General features: G+C 57.2%; 1 protein-coding gene across 3 annotated transcripts in view; it reads left to right on the forward strand.

The window, feature by feature from the left end:
• Window positions 1-4760, forward strand: part of ZFAT (zinc finger and AT-hook domain containing) — a 191409-nt gene extending 186649 nt beyond the window's left edge. For all 3 annotated transcript variants that reach the window (XM_044244906.1, XM_044244907.1, XM_044244908.1), the window contains one exon: window positions 3870-4760. In XM_044244906.1, coding sequence (XP_044100841.1) covers window positions 3870-4109 — 240 coding nt within the window. In that variant the 3' untranslated portion in view covers window positions 4110-4760. The remainder of the gene's footprint in view (window positions 1-3869) is intronic.
• The last annotated feature ends 12955 nt before the right edge of the window (window positions 4761-17715 follow it).

Below are 17715 nucleotides of genomic sequence, written 5' to 3' on the forward strand. Positions count from 1 at the left end.
CGCTGGGCTCCACGGGATGGGGAAGGTCCATGGTTTGCAGGAACATGAGACGTGTGTGTGAGGGTGGGGAGGGGCTCCCCCTGCAGAGGCTCACAGACCCCATCTTTGGAGCGAGCTTAGCCCCCCCCCCGTCAGTCTTCCTCCTGCAACATTCCCTCCCCTGTGGCAGCTGAGGGCTGGCAGGGACACTCGCCCATGAAAGCTCATGAAAACGTAAGCACTGCCCCATGGCCGGTGACGGCCAGGCTCTGGGGACCCTGTTAGCTGTTGTTAGTTCTGTTTGGGGGGGCTCACCCAGTAAGGGTGACCTGGTACACCTGTGCCTGCCGAGGAGGGTACTCGGTGCGGGACGTCTGTGGGAGGCACGTGCTCCTTCGTCTCCATCACTCTTTCTGCCGAATTAAGCCCTAAGGTTTACTGTGCTCTTATAATTAGCAGTGGGCGGATTGAATGGTGATTCTGTTGCACAAAACCCTGGAGCTGAAAATTGGGGAGGGGGGAGGAGAAGGGATTATCTTCGAATAGACTTCATACTTAGAAAAGGGGATATGGACAGATAAACATAAATATTTAAAGGGGCAGTGAGGGAAGTGTAACACTCAGTGAGTTTTAGCCTTTCACGTTAGGCAGGTTTCCATCGGCAGGTGCTGTGGAGCCGGTGACCCAGGCCCTCCTTTGAAAACTGTCCGTGTTTTCCTTTGTAAATGAAATCTCAGCCCGTCACCTGGTGATGGGGGCTCTTCAGGACCTCGCCTGCCACTCCTTCCCAGCACTCCCTCTGTCCTGTGACTTTGGCACATTGGACAAATGTCCCCAGACCCCCCCTCCTTCCCCAGGAGCAGATGGCGCTGTGGTCCGTAGCTCGATGTCTTTGGCTCAGCCAGGAGCAGAGTGTCGACGCAGAGGGGTCTGGAATCTGCGAGAGGGCTCAGAGCCAGGGGAGGGTTACGGAAGCTGGGGAGGGGTCTCAGTGAGGAAAGCTGAGGCTGGCCCAGTAGTGGGAGATGGTGGAGAGCCTTCTGGAAGGGGGGAAGACAGCACTTTGTCCAGCAGGCGTGGTGCTTGGGAGGTGGCCGGCAACCTTGGCAGGATGCTCTTTGCTCACTGTCTGCTCTCTGCCTGCAAAGCCTTTTCCCGCCACGTGCAGACACTACCAGCCTCGAAATCCCACCCTCCTATCCCCGCTGGGTGGTATCTGAGAACTCGGCTGTCCTGGAAACAGGAGGCCGCAGCCCCTGCTCACAGAAGGCCAGCACAGGGTCCCCTTGTTTGTAGACCGCTCTCAGCCCTTGTCAGTATGGGGCCCACGTGATGTTAGCGTTGTTCAGAGGGATGGGAATTTCAGCCAGTGGGAATTTCTGTTGTGACTGCTTCCTTATCTCAGGCTTCAGCTCTGATAGCGGTCACAGCCCTCCGATCACGGTGCACGCCCTGGAGCATCTGTGTCTCAGAGCTCAGGTCGTCTGTTTATGCCAAGTGCAGCAGCCTGGCTTTGCATGTGGGAGGTCCTAGGACCTCAGCATAAATTGCCCATGGGGCACCTGGGTGGCTCAGTGGGTTAAAGCCTCTGCCTTAGGCTCAGGTCATGATCCCAGGGTCCTGGGATTGAGTCCCACATTGGGCTCTCTGCTCAGCAGAGAGCCTGCTTCCTCCTCTCTCTCTCTGCCTGCCTCTCTGCCTACTTGTGATCTCTTTCTGTCAAATAAATAGATAAAATCTTAAAATAAAAAACAGATTGCCCTGGCCCCGTACCTTTTCCTTGGTGCAGAAGTTCCTGATACTTAAGAGGAGAAATCTATTCGTTGTGTGTCCCTCCAACCCTTTCCCAGCCTTCTGGCAGGCACCCTCTTTCAGTGTGAAATAAATCAGCATTTACTTCCAAAGTCTTGGTTCACAGTACATTTTCCCATTTAAATGAAATGGAAGCAAACACTAAGGGAAGAAAGAAAAAAGGTCCTGACTCACTCTGGAGAAACAAAATCAGGCTAAATGTGTTCACAGTTTCCACTCAGGATAGTTCTCTGGTTTCTGGTGAATTCTTTCAGTCCAAATTAGAAGTACCTTCCAATCCATAGCTTTGTGTGATACCCGCTCCAGAGGTGCCTTTCCATTTTTCTCTCAGTTAAAGATAATTCCCCTGTTGACACAGCCTGCCCTAAATGGTATAGTCACAGGGCTAGAGGGAGGCCCTGGGAGCATCACCCACCCCCTCCCAAGAAGCATGGGGTCATGGGTGTTTCAGACCCAGCTGACTGACCTGGGGGTTGGGGTGCATCCTGTGCCAGACACCAGCTGGGAGGGAAGCCGGAGCGTCAGCAGGGGGCGCTCACGGAGGCCACCTGAGCATACCCACCTTTGCTGGCTGTCCTAGGAGCCCTCGGTCCTTCTGCCCCTCTCCTGGAACCCATCCCCACTTCTCCTCCAGAGTCCTTCCCTGGTTCCCCAGCCCTGGATGGGAACATCTCAGCTCTGCTCCTGGCTCTTTCCCACCGGGCCACTCCCGCAGTGCCCGTCACAGCCGCCAGTACCTGGCAGATCGTCACCCAGCACATTCTGAGTGCTTGTGTGTGCGGCCAGCCTGGCTCCGGGAAGGAGCGGTGCCAGGATACCGCGGGCCCCGTCTGCACGGAGCTTAGTCTGCTGGGACCTTTTATGATGACAGAGGCTTGGCAGCGTGGCCAGACTAACGAGGAGCTGACATGCAGCGCACCTTTCAGCGGCGCTGTTCACGAAAGTACCGTTAAATGAGTGCTACGGGCACTGGAGAGGCCGCGGGGTTCTCAAGCACCCACTTTGCATATAGAATCTCCTTCACCTTCCCAGCCATCCTCCGGAGTGCGCCGCCGTCCCTGTTTTACAGATGGGAGGGGAGCAGTGTGCGTGGCTGGCCGCCCAGCGGACGGTGGTGAGCTGCAGTCCGAGCCCTGCTCTGTGCAGGACGAGGCATGTGTTCCGCCCACCTTGCCGTTCGGCCCCTCCCTGACCTCCCTGCACACACCTGAGGGCTCTCTCCTTCCCTCCCTAAACCATCCCAGACCCACTTCTGGGCTCCTGTTCTAACCTTTACGTTATTTTTACAGCTCCGGGCTCTCAGGTCTTCCTGAGTCTTCCCCATGTTCTCTCGATTATTTTTCTTCTGAAGATCAAAGACGGTTATTTAAAATAGGCCAGAACCCACAGGGTCGGGGTGCGGGGCCTCGGCACTAGCTGGAATTGGCTTTGTCTGGAATCTGCCTGCTTGGAGCTGCAGAGGAAGGCCTGGCTTCCTGGCTGTAGAATTCAGGCCCCCTCCACCGACAGATGCCCCCCCAGCCCCACGGCGGGTCCCCCCAGCGGGCCACTCCCGCCATGGCTAAGGCACGGGTGTTGATGGACAGCAGCTGGGGGAAGTCATTCTTGCGGGGACATCTACTCTTTGTTAATGTGAGACTCATCTTCAGACAGGGAGTTGAGCTCCCACCGTGTGTGGAAGGACAGAAAAACCCAGGATAAACCTAGGCCCTTCCTCACCGCCAATCGGACCAGCTATGAGTTTCCAGGAGCCACCCAGCTAACCTTCCACACGGTTACAGTAAATCACCCACATGCTACCTTCCAATCCTCATACCTTTGGCAGCCCTGGCAAACCTCTTGGAGGCAGCTTGGCGTCAAGAGAAGAGCTTGGACTTGGGTTTCGACTTGGGCTTTGCCACTGAGCTTCACTGTCTCCATCCGTAAATCAGGGGTGAGAGCAGACATAGAGCATTGGCGTGCAGTAGGGACAAGCTCCTGGAACATACTAGATGCTCCATAAGCAGTACTTGTGATTCTCATGTTGTGGCCAGACCCAGAAGCAGGACTTGTGTGACCTTTCTCTTGCCCTCACGCAGGTGACAGATGAGGAGCCCAGCTCCAACCACACGGTCATGATCCAGGAGACCCTCCAGCAGGCCTCTGTGGAGCTGGCCGAGCAGCACCACCTGGTGGTGTCCTCTGACGACGTGGAGGGCATCGAGACGGTGACTGTCTACACTCAGGGCGGGGAGGCCTCGGAGTTCATCGTCTACGTGCAGGAAGCCATGCAGCCCATGGAGGAGCAGGCCTTGGGGCCGCAGGCCCAGGAGCTCTAGAGGACATGCAGCGTCAGATGGGCACCATGGATGAGCGCTCTCCGTGGCTCCTCTGCCATACCTGCCAGGCGGCCACATGGGTGTCTTGTCCTACCTTGGGTGGGCAAGGCGATTGGCATCACCAGCAACACAGGGCCCCCACGTCCAGCACAAATGCATACCCCCCTCATTCTGTATCTTCTGCTTCTGGAAAGACTCTTGCAACCACCTTCCACATGGCCCACATTGCATTGCCCCTTTGCTCGGAGATTCGTGCAGGGACCCAGTCCCCATCAGCATCTGTCCCAATTCATACCCAACTCCTTGACCCTGTCCAGGTGCCGAACCTTCCTCTGGGACTGCTCTGCAGCCTGATGAAAGGGAGCCAGCCAGCACAGAGAAAGTGACCTTACGGTTTTGAATCACCTCCTGGGGGAAGAAGGGGAGGGGGTCCTGGCTTTATCTACAAGATTCTCCCCTCCCCACCCCCGAATCAAGGGCACTTGTTACCGGGTACGGTAACCGCAATTGATGACCCTCCCACTCCCGTGACAGGTGGGGGCTTAGCTTATGTCTTAGAATTCTTTTGCTTAAAAAAAAAAATGCACTTTGTACTATTCCCCTCCCATTCTATGAGATGTGGTGGGTAGAATAAAACCGTTCTCTGCCTGAGTCCTCCAGTTCCTCTGTCAGCTCGGATGGTTCATGCCTCCCCTTCTGAGTCAAGATCTTGGGTTTAGGTCCCACCCAGAACCTCCCCATCCAAGATTTAAAGCCTTAACACGCAGACAATGCCGCCTCTCCTCCCGCAACCATGTAGGGTTTGCTTTGCGGCCCGTGGTTGGAGGGGAACAGTCATACTTTCATTTCCAGGAGACGGGCACCTGCTTTGTTGGAGCCGAGACGCTTGCACCCCCGCTTTCTGCCTTGTCCTTGGGGACAGCAGTCGGCAGACAGAAGCCTTTGTGTCACACTTGTTTGAGGGGCAGTCCGGGCACCCCGGCAAACCCAGGCCTCTACACAGTATGGTGGGGCTCGGGGCAAGTCCTCCTGCACCTTGCCCAGCCCTGGCTCTCTTGACATCTGATTCACTGGGGTCGAGGTTTGCTTCCTCTGTGAGCCCTGCACGTGAGGTCTTCGGGTGTCTGAGCAGGTGACCAGACGGGACGTGGTCGTTGCTCTGGTTGAAGAGCAGGCGGAATCCGCTGTCCCGTGCACTTGGCCCTCGTTGTTTGGGCCCTGTCGTCCCACGCCAGCAGGGCCTGAAGGTGCACCTCTTGGGGGATGCGTAAAGCTCTTGCCCGAGGCAAGGAAAGGAGTTCAGGGGAAGGATGGACATTCCCCCACTTGGGGTGAGTTGGGAAAGCTCCATGGCGGAGGAGACCTGTGATCTGGCCCTTATAAGTGAGGTAGGTTTGCACTTGCAGGACTGGGGCGGAGGGACGCGGAAGGGTGGCAGAAGGAGAGAAGAGTGACAGCGGAGCCACACCTGGAATTGCACAGGGGAGGGACAGTGAGCCTTGGATGCCTCCATGTGGTGGGTGGGTAGCTCCAGGGGGAAAGGCAGAAGGATCAACCAGAAGCCAGAACCTAGAAGAACCGGATATCAGCTTTATGCAGTAAACCACGGGCGGAGGTGGTCACGAGTGGTCTCGGCGTGAAGGGCACAGTGGTACTCCAGAGAGAGTGACCATGGCCATGCATCAGGGTAGGCTCTGTGGAGGCGGCTGAGCATCCAGATTGGAGGCAGAGTACATGGGCTCCAGCCCAGATCCATCGCTTCTTACCTGGGTGGCACTGACATTTCTCCATGCCTGGCTGAGTTTTAGTTTACTCATCTCTGAAATGGGTCTGAGGATAATTGCTGACTTCTCACGTGACAGAGAGGGTTCAGTTTGCAAAGGCCTTGGAGACAGTAGCATAAATGCCAGTTATGATTTGTGTTCCTGGGCATGGGGGAACCACACCTCAGTATCCCCCAGACTCTACCATCTAGAGGGAAGAGAGGGGACGTGAACACACAACAGGAAAAACTGGACTGAGTGTTCTCAGTGCTTTGAGTGGGGTTGGAGGGAGGAACCCACCTTCCTGACACTGGGCCTTTGACCAGAACTGATAGGGACTCAGGTAGCTGAGGAGCAGGTGTCCAGACACGGAGCAGGGGCTCTCCACAGCCTGCACAGCTGTCCACACACACCTGAGGGAGAAGTGGCTTAGTGTCCGGTGGTAGGTCACGAGGGCCTTGTGCCTAGGCAGGGAGGTTTGAGTCAGATTCCACACTTAGGATTTATTGTGATGTTGATTAACCTTTTATCTTTTGTAAAACGGGGTAAAGGATGGGCCCCATTTGTCTCGTGGGTTTCAAGGCTATCCCAGGATCACAGGTCAGTGCTTCCAGCCTGCCCTATTGCACGTAGTAGGAACCCAGCAGACATGTACTTCCTGCTGCTGACAGTGGGGTCCTAGGAGAGCCCCGTAGCAGGTGACGACAGCGGCTGGCCAGGCCGTCTCGTGTCCTCGCCTGTGAGCAGAGTTGAGGAAGGCTGAACCCCGTGGTCCGCCGTCTCCCCTCTGCGGGCCTGCCATGGTGCCCAGCACACGTCCTTCATTCACAGAGTCAGCAGAGGCCAGCTGGCTACCTCCAGGGGCCCAGCACTGGGCTATGAGCTGGGGACACAAGTCACCAGTGACACGTGGTCGGTGAGGCCTCAGAGACTCACTGCTGGGTCACAGGGTGGGCAAGTGAGCCGTGGTCACGTGGAAACCTCTGCAGGAGCATAGCGGGGGGGTGCAAGCTATAGCCAAGGGGGACTGCCCCCTCCATGAGCCCGGGGCCGGGCGGGTGGCCCTGGGAACCGACATGGCCCACCCAGGAGAAGGCAAGTAATAATGACCAGAAGCCAACGGGGTCCAGCCCAGCCTAGCCCCGCACTGGGCCGCCCTGCCTCTTGCTGGGCCCTTGGGTGAGCCCTGGTGCATGCTCATCTAACCCGTCAGGACAGAGGTCGGAGGTTAAGAAGCTTGTCCAAAGTCATCCTGTAGTAAGGGGCGAGGCAAGAGTGAGAAGCCGGGTGTCTGACTTCGGAACTCGTCCTCTGGCCGTCTGTCCATGTTGCAGCTGGAGCCGTGGGAGCCTGGGGCATCCGGCTGGGAGCCGTGACCCCGCGGCAGGGGGCAGGGAGCAGGGACACCTGATGGTGAGACCTGGGGCCATGCTCAGCCCCGAAGGGAGGAAGGGGGCGAGGAGAAGGGTGGCTGGCGGGAATGAAGGAAAGTGTTGCCGTCTAATGCGCTCTCCGTCTTCTTTTGTATCTACAGCCCCTTTCCCCACGGGAGTCATGAACTCATCCAGCCCTCGGCACGCCCCTTGCACGTTCGTGGGGAGCCTTTGTTCAGAGAAAATGCTGTGCAGCCCCAGTGTTTTTGCATCCCAGCCCCCCACCAAATTATGGCAGACACAGAGAGCGGGTAACACACCCCTGGGGCTGTTGGGTGGGGCTGGGCAGGAGGCTGGTTCTCTAAAGTCTTTTCCTAGCATCCTACGGCGCCGGCTTCCCTGAGCCTGGTCAGGTGTTCAGGCCTCCTTAGTCCTGTGACTGCCCCCGGCTGTTCTACTGGGACACTTCTTGCTCCACACTGTATTTTGTGCCAAGAGAAGTGAGAACTTGGGCTGGGAGACAGTGGGCTCCTGCCTTCCTGCTTTACTCTGTGTGATAAAAGACCCACCATGTGCCAGGGACCGCACGAGGCACCCCGCCACGCGTCTCTGCGTTCAGCCTCGCCGTCCACCTGTGTCTGCAGAAGATGGGATGGCTGGTCCTTCTGTGGTGCTTGCTCTGTGCCAGGGTGTGGGTGTTCTTGCGGATTTCCCACCGCGGGGTGAGTAAGGTGCTAGCCTTGGAGCTTTACTGATGGGGACCGTTAGCGTAGAGACGTTAAGAAGCTCGCTCAAATCACATAGGAAGTAGAAGAGCCAAAATTTGAGCTCAAGCAAGACCAGCATTCATAACCAAAGTACCCTGCCCTGTGCCAGGGTTTCTCTACCTTTCACAGCTGAGGAAATGCACTCGGCAAGGAACACACCTTGGGTGACATTTCCAGAAAGCGTTGTGTGGGACTGGAATCCAGTGGGAATGTCCCGTTTCCTCAGCTGCCTTCTGTACTCCCAGTGGCATGCCGCCTCCCCTCTTACCTTCCAGCCCTGACACCAGAAAGGCAGCATAAGAACACGGTGTGGAGCGCAAGGTCAAATTTCGGGGGGCAAGGAAGAGGAGATTTAGAGGCAAGAGAGCAAGGTCACCTCCATGGAACAAAAGCCCAGGAAGTGTATAGCTGTGGGACAAGTCAAGTGTGAGCAGGAGGCCCAGAACCACCTAAAGCCAGACACGGAGTCAAGAAAGGGACCAGCCAAAGGGGACCTGTGACATGTGGGGCTGGCCTGACCCTCGAAGACCCCGGCCCTGTAGCCCTCACGCGCCCCCGCAGCCCGTCTTGTCTGCCCACAGCTCAAATGCCAGCCTGCACCTGGACGGGCTCACTCTCCCCCTGCGGTGTGAGCTCGGCTCCCAGGCTGCCGTCTGTCACGGTAGGGCCTCACTCGGAATAAACAGTGGATGTTCAGGCGAGACCCAGCTGGGTCTCCTTTGCTTAGAACTTGTGTAACTGGAAGGTGATGTCACCAATTGCACTAATGGAGGTAGAGAATGGTCACAGGGCAGTTCTCTAATGGGGACGGGGAAATTGTCACAGGGCATTAACAGCTCCTGGGACAAGGGTCTGCAGGCAGTCCTTGGGGCAGCCCTGGGAGGCGTGGGGGTTCCCACCCCATCACGGGACGAAGATGCCTCAGGGAATGTTTAAAATAGCCCCAGAGATAGTGAGATGAATGGTGATCAGGTGTGTGATGTCCTTAACAGTGTCTGCAGTGGAGGGACAGACAGCTCTGGCCCCCTTGAGATAGTGCTCAGTGAGAAGGCGTGGCCTCCCCCTGCCCACGGCGTGGCCTCCCAGCGTGGCCTGACTGCAGCAACTCTGAGCCACCTTAGTTGCTCTGAGTCTCACATTTTTGAGGAGATGGTGACTCATTTTATAACCTGTATCCGCGGGGCCAATTTGGCAAATTAATTTTTCTTGTAATAAGGATTTAAAATTCATTAGCTGTTGTCACTGATGATTTTCCCCTTGTTCTTCGGCTCCATGTTTCAAGGCTGGAGAAAAAAGGCCTGTTTGATTAGGAATCCATCTCCCACCACCCCTTGTAAAATTTCAAAGTGAACTGTCCATCTTGTCCTTGGAGGAGACCCAGGCTCACATCGGTCTCCCCTTGCAGTAATGATTTTAAGTCGGAGCAGGAAGTCTTTGGGAATCAATTAAGTAGACGAATACTTTGCTGGAGGAAAAAAAAAAGCGTGCTGAAGGGGGACTTAATTTACCATGCATCACAAAATTTTCTAAGTAAATTATTTTCAAGTCAACTCGGCCCCTCTTAGCCATGACAGGGACACGTTTGCGTTTGATTTTAAAAATTCGAATCTATCACTGTCACTGTTCCTGCTGCAATTTAAGGCTTGGGTGGTTTGTGGTAGATAACAGTTGTTACACTTCCTGCAGGCTAAGAAGGCAGTGACGGTTTCGTGTATTAACTATCACAAAGCAGACAAAAGGGAAAAAGGAAGGTCTGTGTAGACAGAAGAAGGACGTGTCAGGCCAGAGTCGCCCGGGCGTCTGCTGCCTCCCTCAGCGCTCAGTCCTGGCCCTGCTGCTCTGCCTGGCTCTTGGGACTGTTCCAGAACCAGACCCGTGAGTGACAGAGCTCTGTCCCCGCGGCAGCCCCACCCCCAGGGGCTCCTGGTGCACCAGGAGAAACCGATCAGTCCGAGCACGTGGCAGAGCCACCTGTGATGGGTGCATGGGTCCCATGCCTCTTCCCAGGTGCCTGGACGGAAATTGGTCTTGAAACACAGGTTCTACAGGCCTTGGAGGGAAGCCAGGTCAGCTGGTCTCCATCTCTTGAAGGTCACGGCATGTCGACTGTGATCATTGGTAGCACCTGCCCAGTTGGGGTGGGGGGAGGTCCCTGTAAACCTATCAGCTGACACTGTGGTGGAGAGGGAGCGTGCATATGTTTTCAGCGACTGAATCTTGGCTGTATCTGAGGTCAGGATCCTGGGTTGGAGTCGTGGGTTACCATGAGCCACTTGGGGCATCCCACGGTCCCCCTGACCCATAGTTCTTTCATCTCTGACAAGGAGATCACAGTAGCACGCTCCTCGCCCAGCCTTGGGGAGGCTTCTGAGAGGTGGAACACACCCATTTCCTGGCACACACAGGCATCGCGCCAGGCTTAACTCCTGAGCCCTTATCAATGGCTGTCCTCCTCCGCGTCCGGGGAGAACCATGTTGCGTGTTTGGTGTCAGAGCAGCTGGAGGGTAGATTTTCACCAGAGGAGCCGCAGCACCTGGGGGAATCCAGGGGAGACGCCCCGGTTCGCATGCTGCAGAGGGACCATGAGAGCCGTGTGGGCGCAGAGCAGAGTACAAGCAAGGCCCAGGGTTCCAGACCTGAAGGGACTGGAGGAGGACAGTCGAGCAATCTCATTTTCCAGATGAGCAAACGGAGGGCCCGAGAGAGAAAGGGACTCCTCCAAGGGCACCAGGCAGGTGAGCTGTTGTGCTCCATTGCCGAGGGTAACGTCCCGAGGAGGACAGAGGTCCCCGTTGCCCTCTGAGAAGGCTTGTCTCTGCTCTCTCTGTCCCAACACAAGCCGAGGCTTTGCTGCTGTGGACCTCGCCATTCAGATCTTTTGTCAGAAGGGGGAGGGGAGACAGCTGGGGATGGGCCAGCCCCTCCCACCGTGGGGTTCCCAGGAAGGGGGCAGCCGTCAGTGAGAAGAGGGCAGTGGACCCCACCACTGTGTGTGGACAGCTCAGTCCTCTTTCCGTGAGGTCCACGTGATTCAGACACAGGGATCCCCTGTGCCAGGAGCCCTGATGGCCAGCAGAAGGAAGAAGCCCTTAGCCTTGGACACCGCAGAGCTGGAAGTCTGGTCCTGGCCCACCCAAGACCTTGAAACTGGTCCTAAAGTGTCTTATTTTGTGGCAAACAAAGCTTTCCTTGGGCTATTTGCAAACCTAAAGCCGCTCGCTCCCTCATCTCCCTCATGCCTGCCCTTCGTGGTTAAGTCTCTGCATCAGGAAGTTAGTAGTGAGCTACTACTCACTACTAACGAGGAAGAAGTGGGCGACGCATAACTTCCTGCTGGAGGACAGGCACACGTCATCATCCTGACATAAGAGCCATTTCCTGGGAAGATGCCAGATGGTGGAGTGACAGGGCCTCAGCCTGCCCGTTCCACAGAAACAGTGACATGGTAGCCACCCCCGGACAAAGTGCTTTGCGGGAGCCTTGGGACTCAGGCAGGAGGAGGTTGAGCTTATAAACGGGTGGAGCCGCAGACCCAGAAGGCCTGCGCTGGGAAGGCAGGCCGGGGCTCTCTGCGGGCGCATGGTCAGGGGGCGGCCCCGGCTGCAGACCCAAAGCAGCCCCATGCCCCGTGGACTCAGCTCTAGCCCCCCTTTCCACACTCTTCCATCAGTCCCGTTGGCCAAGGGACCTGGGAGGAGCCACACCAGGCAGTGCCCCTGGTAATGGGCCCACCAACCGTGGACCTGACTGGGACCAGCTCCAGCCCCGCTCAGCCGGGGTCTGCTCAGCCAGGGACCCAGCAGGAACCATGCCCGCCCGTACCCTCCTACCTCAGCGCAGACCAGGCCACAGCCCCGCACCCCAGCTGCACCCCTGCCCCACGGGCCCAGGCACCAGGCAGGAGAGGCCAGTCCGTGAACACAGGAAGGATGTCGGCTCCTCTAGGTGCACACACACCGACCGAAGGCCGCGAAGGCCCCCAAGAATCAGGGCAACGTGGCGCCAGCAAAGGCTCCAGCAACCGACTTCAAAGGCACGGAGATGCGTGACCATCTGACAATGAATCCAGAATGATCGTCAGCCAGAAGCGCAGTAAGCCACGGGAGAACACAGCCCACTACATGCAATCGGTACAACAGCACACGGAGCACACGAGGCGGTAAGAGAAGTCGGTTCTCCAGTCGGGGTGCTCACGGAGGGCCGAGGTGGCTGCCATCCTCGGGTACCCCCCTCTCGACGTGTCCACGCGGCAAACGACTCGTCTCCTTAGGCACTGCGGTGTTCCCAGCATTTCTAAAACGTAACGGAGCTCTTCGTGGGGCTGGAATTGTGTGGTTGGGGTACAGGGCACGGGGCGGGTCTCTACAGCGACGCGCCCCGCGGACTGCCAAGGGCCTGGGATGGGCGAGGGGTGGTCGTCTGGCCACGGTCCCTTCCGCCCACACAGGGTCCTGCTCCCTGTTCCTTTCAGTCCAGAGGAAGCTCGGGCTCTGGAGGAACAAAAGTCTTGGGCAAACCCCAGACTTCCCACCAGATGCCAGGGACAGGGACGGAGGGAAGGACTTAGGGCACCCCTCTCCCAGATACAGAAAGATACAGCCTTTCCCCCTCCCCCAGTTTCAAGAAAATAAGCGAGAGCCACTCTATCCCTTGGAAACACAGTTGTAAAAAGTATCAATGAGACTAAAAGATTCCAAACACCTTTATATATATATGCGGCACGTGCACTGCTGATGGAAACATCTACGGGAACGGAATAGGTCTGTCAGCAGCTGTCCTGGGGAGAGCCCGTGGGCGACCCACTGTTCCCTCCCTCCGGGTAGATTCCTGGGGTAAAAAAGATCAGATGTCAGCAATACGTTTTTAAAAGGCTGACAGCGGGCCAAGTGACAGTTGCATATATAATTACACGCCACCTGTGTAATTACAAGTCATAGTTACAATTATGATTGTGCAGACCCTGGAAGCCAGTGCTCGGGGCGGCCCACCTGAGAACAGTGGTGCTTTGTGGGGCCGCTGAGCCCTTTGGGGGGACTGATGAAAGCCACAGACCTGTTCCTGCCCACAGCCTCAGTGCAGTTGCAGGGGGCTCGTGAGCCCCCGTTTAAGAGAGCCTTTGATCAGATTTAACCTCCTCCGTTTTCAGGATGGAGGGGTCCAGACAGAGTGGTTGGACATGGCTGGTGGGACCCCGTGAGGGGCAGCGGGGTGGGGCTGGGGGCCACCGCCGCCCCCACAAGGCCAGTGTAGTGTCCTCCCATCTGTCCCCCTCACTGATTACAGGGGTGAAGGGTAACAGTCTGGGGCTGTCTGTTGACCATCCAGGAACACCCTCCACGGGGCAGATGGGAAATACACGGGACCCAGCTTCTCCCTCGTAGGATGTTGGGAGACCAAGGTTTGGGACGGCTGGAGAATTTGCCCGAGACAGGGCAGGAGTCTGAGCTGTCAGGATGTGGCCTGAACACCAGGGGCTGTGGGAGGTCAAGGATGAGAGGGCAGAGCCGGGGAGCTGAGGAGCCTGGCCTCCCCAGGGGGAGGGAGGGTCCTGTCCTGGGTGTGCCGGTGGCTCCTGCTGCGGGGCCTCCTGGGCAACATCAGGAGCGAAGGGGGATTTAGGAGAACACCTTGCTTCTCCCCCTTAAGCCACTTCCCCTCCCTCTTGGCTGAGGAGCCGTTGGTCTTTACCAGAGGGTCTCCCCTGCCTCTGGGCCATCTGGTTTGCCTTTGCCATCTTGAGGCATCGTCAGAAAGACGGGTGTGTGAAGACATGGTGAAGGGCTCGCCCCGAGAGGCTCGACTCCACCTCGTCTCGTCCCCTGGGAGAAGAGGACGGTGATGGGAAGGCCCCGAAGGAGGGGAAGCGCAGTGTAGGTGTGTGGTTCTGGTGCACGGGTGAGCCACAGCCGCCAAGGAAGGGGGGAGCGTGTCTGTGGAGGTGTCGTTCCTGAAAGACGGGTGGAGGCCTCTGGCTCATGCTAGGTTGCCCAGCAGCTGGAACGAGCCGCGTGCGAGACTGGCCCCAAGGCCCCAGCTGGGCTGGCAGAGACCCCTGCCTGGCATGGGCGGTGGCGGGGGAGGCGGGGGGCGGACAGGACTTAGGGTCTTTGACATCAAGCACAAGGGTGTGGACTCAGGTGCCTAAACCTTTCCCCCCCGAGTTTGGTTTTCTGTTTGGGAAGGACGTTCAGAAGGAGCAGGAGGGGCCCTCTGCCTGCACGGAGGCCGCTGGGCTGATTCCTGGTGGCTTGGTTTTTGTGCAGGACCACGGGGGTGGCATGTACAGCCCAGGGGGGTTGGGTGCAGACGGGTGGGCAGTGGGTGTGGAGGACTCAGGGGCTGCGCTGGAGAGCAGACACTGGTGGCCCTTCTCTGCTTCTCTGTCAGCCCTGGTTCACTCTGCGGCCTGGGGAGGTGGGACACCACAGACCTCAGACTCGAGGGCCCCGTGCCTTTGCCTCGGCTCTACAAGCTGTGTGCTTTGGGACACGAGCCTTTCAAGTTTTGAGCCTCTGTCACTTTTATCTGATAAATGGGGATGTTGAGACTCATGTCCGTGCCATTGTGCAGATGAGTAGGTCTGTTACCGGCCCGGAGCCTCACCGGACTCGGAATGGGTATACCATCAGTCCCTGCTGTGTGCAGCCGGAGCTCCGGCCGGGGGGGGGGGGGGGGGTGGAGCTCTGCGGAGGGAGCCAGAGGCCTTGGGCCCCTTCCCCATCTTCGCCACACACTGTCCAGATTCTCCTCTATTGTCTGAGCCTCAGTTTCCCTAGCCTAGGGCCAGGGGTCAGGCCTGCAGGACCTCTGAGGTCACACCCAGCACTCACGCACTCTGGCCCATGCCTGGAGAAAGAAGGTGTCAGCTGTTCGTGGATGGGCCTGACATTGGTGGGGGGCTGGAGTGAAGCACTGTGGCTTTGGACAAGTTCCTTAGTGCGCCCCCACCCCGAGCTTCAGTGAGCTCCTCCGTGTTTGGGGATATTATTACCCAGCTGCAGGGTTAAGTGCAAGGATTAAGGACGGCAATATTCTGTGACTCGTCATCTGGTATCCTTGGCACAGAGCGTGCACTCAATATTTGATAGCCGTTGTTACTCTGTTTGCTCTGGGATGGTATTTTGGTTCGTCTGGCCCTTGAGGATTCTTGATGGAATGATGGGCTTCTGCAGCTCTGTGGGACTTGGCAAACGTTTTTTGCAAAGAGCCAGACAGTTATTTTAGGCCTTGTGGGCTATACGGTCTGTTGAAACTCTTCAACACTGCTGTCGTAACCTGTACGTAAATCAGTATGCATGGTTGTGTTTCAATAAAACTTTATTTATAAGAAACAGGTGGTGGGCCAGAGACCATAGTGTACTGACCCCTGTCCTAGGTGCCTGGGTCCGGAGAACCAGTTCACAGAGCCTGCAGGGTGATTAGTGTTTTATTTTGATTTCTAGCAACCAATCACCTTTAATAATCATAATTTAATTTTCACAAATTTCATACCATTTTAAAGGGAAATGAACTGGGGTCACCAATTGGAGATTACAGCCCTTGGTGGAGCTGATGGAGGGGGACGGAAGGGGGCGGGTGTGTTACTATCTGAGCCTGCCATGGATTCCTGTGTGACCCCGAGGATAACCCTTCTCCTTCCTGGGCCTCGATTTCTTGCTCTGTATAAGGGGTCTGGGCGTGGAGATTGGGAGTCGTCCTGTTAGCTCCCTTCTGTCCTGACGGGGAAACAGCTGTGGTCAGACCTGCATTAGGGGCCCCTCATTCCTTTAGTGCTGCTCTGAGGAACGTGAGACATTATCGCAAGGGGAAGGTCCTTTCATGAAACTGGCGGGGAATTAGGAGGATTGAGGGCTTGAAAGCAGAGACGATGCTGGGGCCAGGCTGCTCCCTGTGGGTTAATAACGAAGCCGCTCAGCTCCCTGCTGTCCACTGTGGGCGCCAGAGGCTGGGACCCCGGGATCACTTAGCAGAGCCTGTGGCGGGCGGGGGGGCTCACGCTCTGCCCCCCAGCCCTTCCGCCGCCAGGCCTCCCTTCTGCCTCCCACTGCCAGTCACTTCCTGCGGCTGCCGCGCCAGCAGCGGATGGATGTTCCCGGGACGGGCGATCGTCATTAAGTTGGATGATCTTTCTCCAGCTTGTAAAAGCAACGATTGCTTTCCGCCTTAGCCAGGGTGGGGGTTCAGTTTGGTTCAGCTGCCCCTGTTGGAGAGGCTGGAGAAATGTCTTCCCTGAATACAGGCTTTCTCTTGCTGTCCCCTTCCCTGCCCCCACAGACCCACTCTACCCCCAGCTCCCATCAGAGTGGAGTGTGAATTTGGGTTCAGATTCTGGGATTTCATTAAAGCCAGGAGTGGGTTCCCCCGTGGTCCGGTATCTTTGCGCACCCCCCAGGGCCTGTCTCTGTCCGGGAGGCTTTCTGACTATTGTCCGTCTGTGACATTGCAGGCTCAGCACAGAGCCCCTTGGTGTCCCCTCTGGCTGTGCAGCGATTGCTTCCTGCACCTGAGGTGCTCTGTCAGCTTCCCTAGGACGTGAACGCAGGTGTCCGTTTAGCATGTTCTCGAAGAGTCTGGCATATTCAATCCAAGCCGTTGTTTTGATGGACCCTGCGTCACTCACCCCACCCTGCATCCTGGAGGTGTGGGGGTGAACGGGACTCCATCCCCCCAACCCCGGGCATCTCCCAGTCTGATATCAGGCAACACCAATGCCAAGTTGCTAAAGGTGTTGCCAGGGGCGGTGGGGACGCCACGGCTGGGCCTCCTCGGGCTGCTGGGCATTCTGAAGCCTCATTCTTCACGTTGTCTGCACTTCAGCCAGACGTGCGGTGTGGCGTTTAGCCCGACCTGGAGGCCAGCGAGAGCATGGCCCAGGGGACGCAGAGGGAAGGAAGGAGCCAACATGTGCCTGAAGAGGCCAGAAAGAAGTCAGACGAAGGAAGGCGTGTCAGGAGGGAAGAAAGGAAGAAAATTGGCAGGGACCACAGGGCTCCATGTCGCCCGAGGGATCAGGAAGCAGTGGGGTGGGCTTTGCCTCCCTCCTTCCTTCCCTCGGCCCCCAAAACCTGCTAGCAGCCCCTCCCTTCTCAGCCCTGACTAAGGATGGGCTTTTGAGGGGAGCCACAGGGCAGGGCTACTGGGGGGACAGCATGGGTCTCAAGGCCTTTTCCCAGATATTTATGAATGTTTAATTTCACAAGCAATCCATGAGCACAATCCGTGAGACCAGTCCTGGTCTCCTCCCAGGAGGCAGCCGCTAGGCGTGCTTGGCTGTATATCATTCATTCACTCCCTCAGTTAATATTTCTGGCCAACCGGCTGCATGCCCGGCATTATTCGCCGTCTTGGGAATATGGCATCGTACGAAGCTCAGAGTGTGCGTTCTAGCAGCGGGAGCGAGCCTTGAGCACCCATGCCATGAAACCACAATACAGTAGGTGGTGACAAGTGCCCTTTGGGCTGTGAAGTCAGGAAAGGGCAGAGAAGCATCCTAGGAAGGCTTCTTGTGGCTGCAGGGGTCGGAGCCCCTCCCCAGGAGGAGGTTCCCCAGGAGCCCCCTGGAGTGAGGGCAAGAGGTGGGTGGACCCAGGGGCCAGCACTGGGAGCGACAGAGCGGGTGTGGCTCTGGACCAGGGCAGCAGGAAGCCACGTGGCTGCGCACCCCCATGGTTTCGGAGAGTAGCTGGGAGAGCACAGAAGGTC

This window comes from Neovison vison, chromosome 4 (assembly GCF_020171115.1).
Source record: "Neovison vison isolate M4711 chromosome 4, ASM_NN_V1, whole genome shotgun sequence".
NCBI classification, from domain to species: domain Eukaryota; kingdom Metazoa; phylum Chordata; class Mammalia; order Carnivora; family Mustelidae; genus Neogale; species Neogale vison.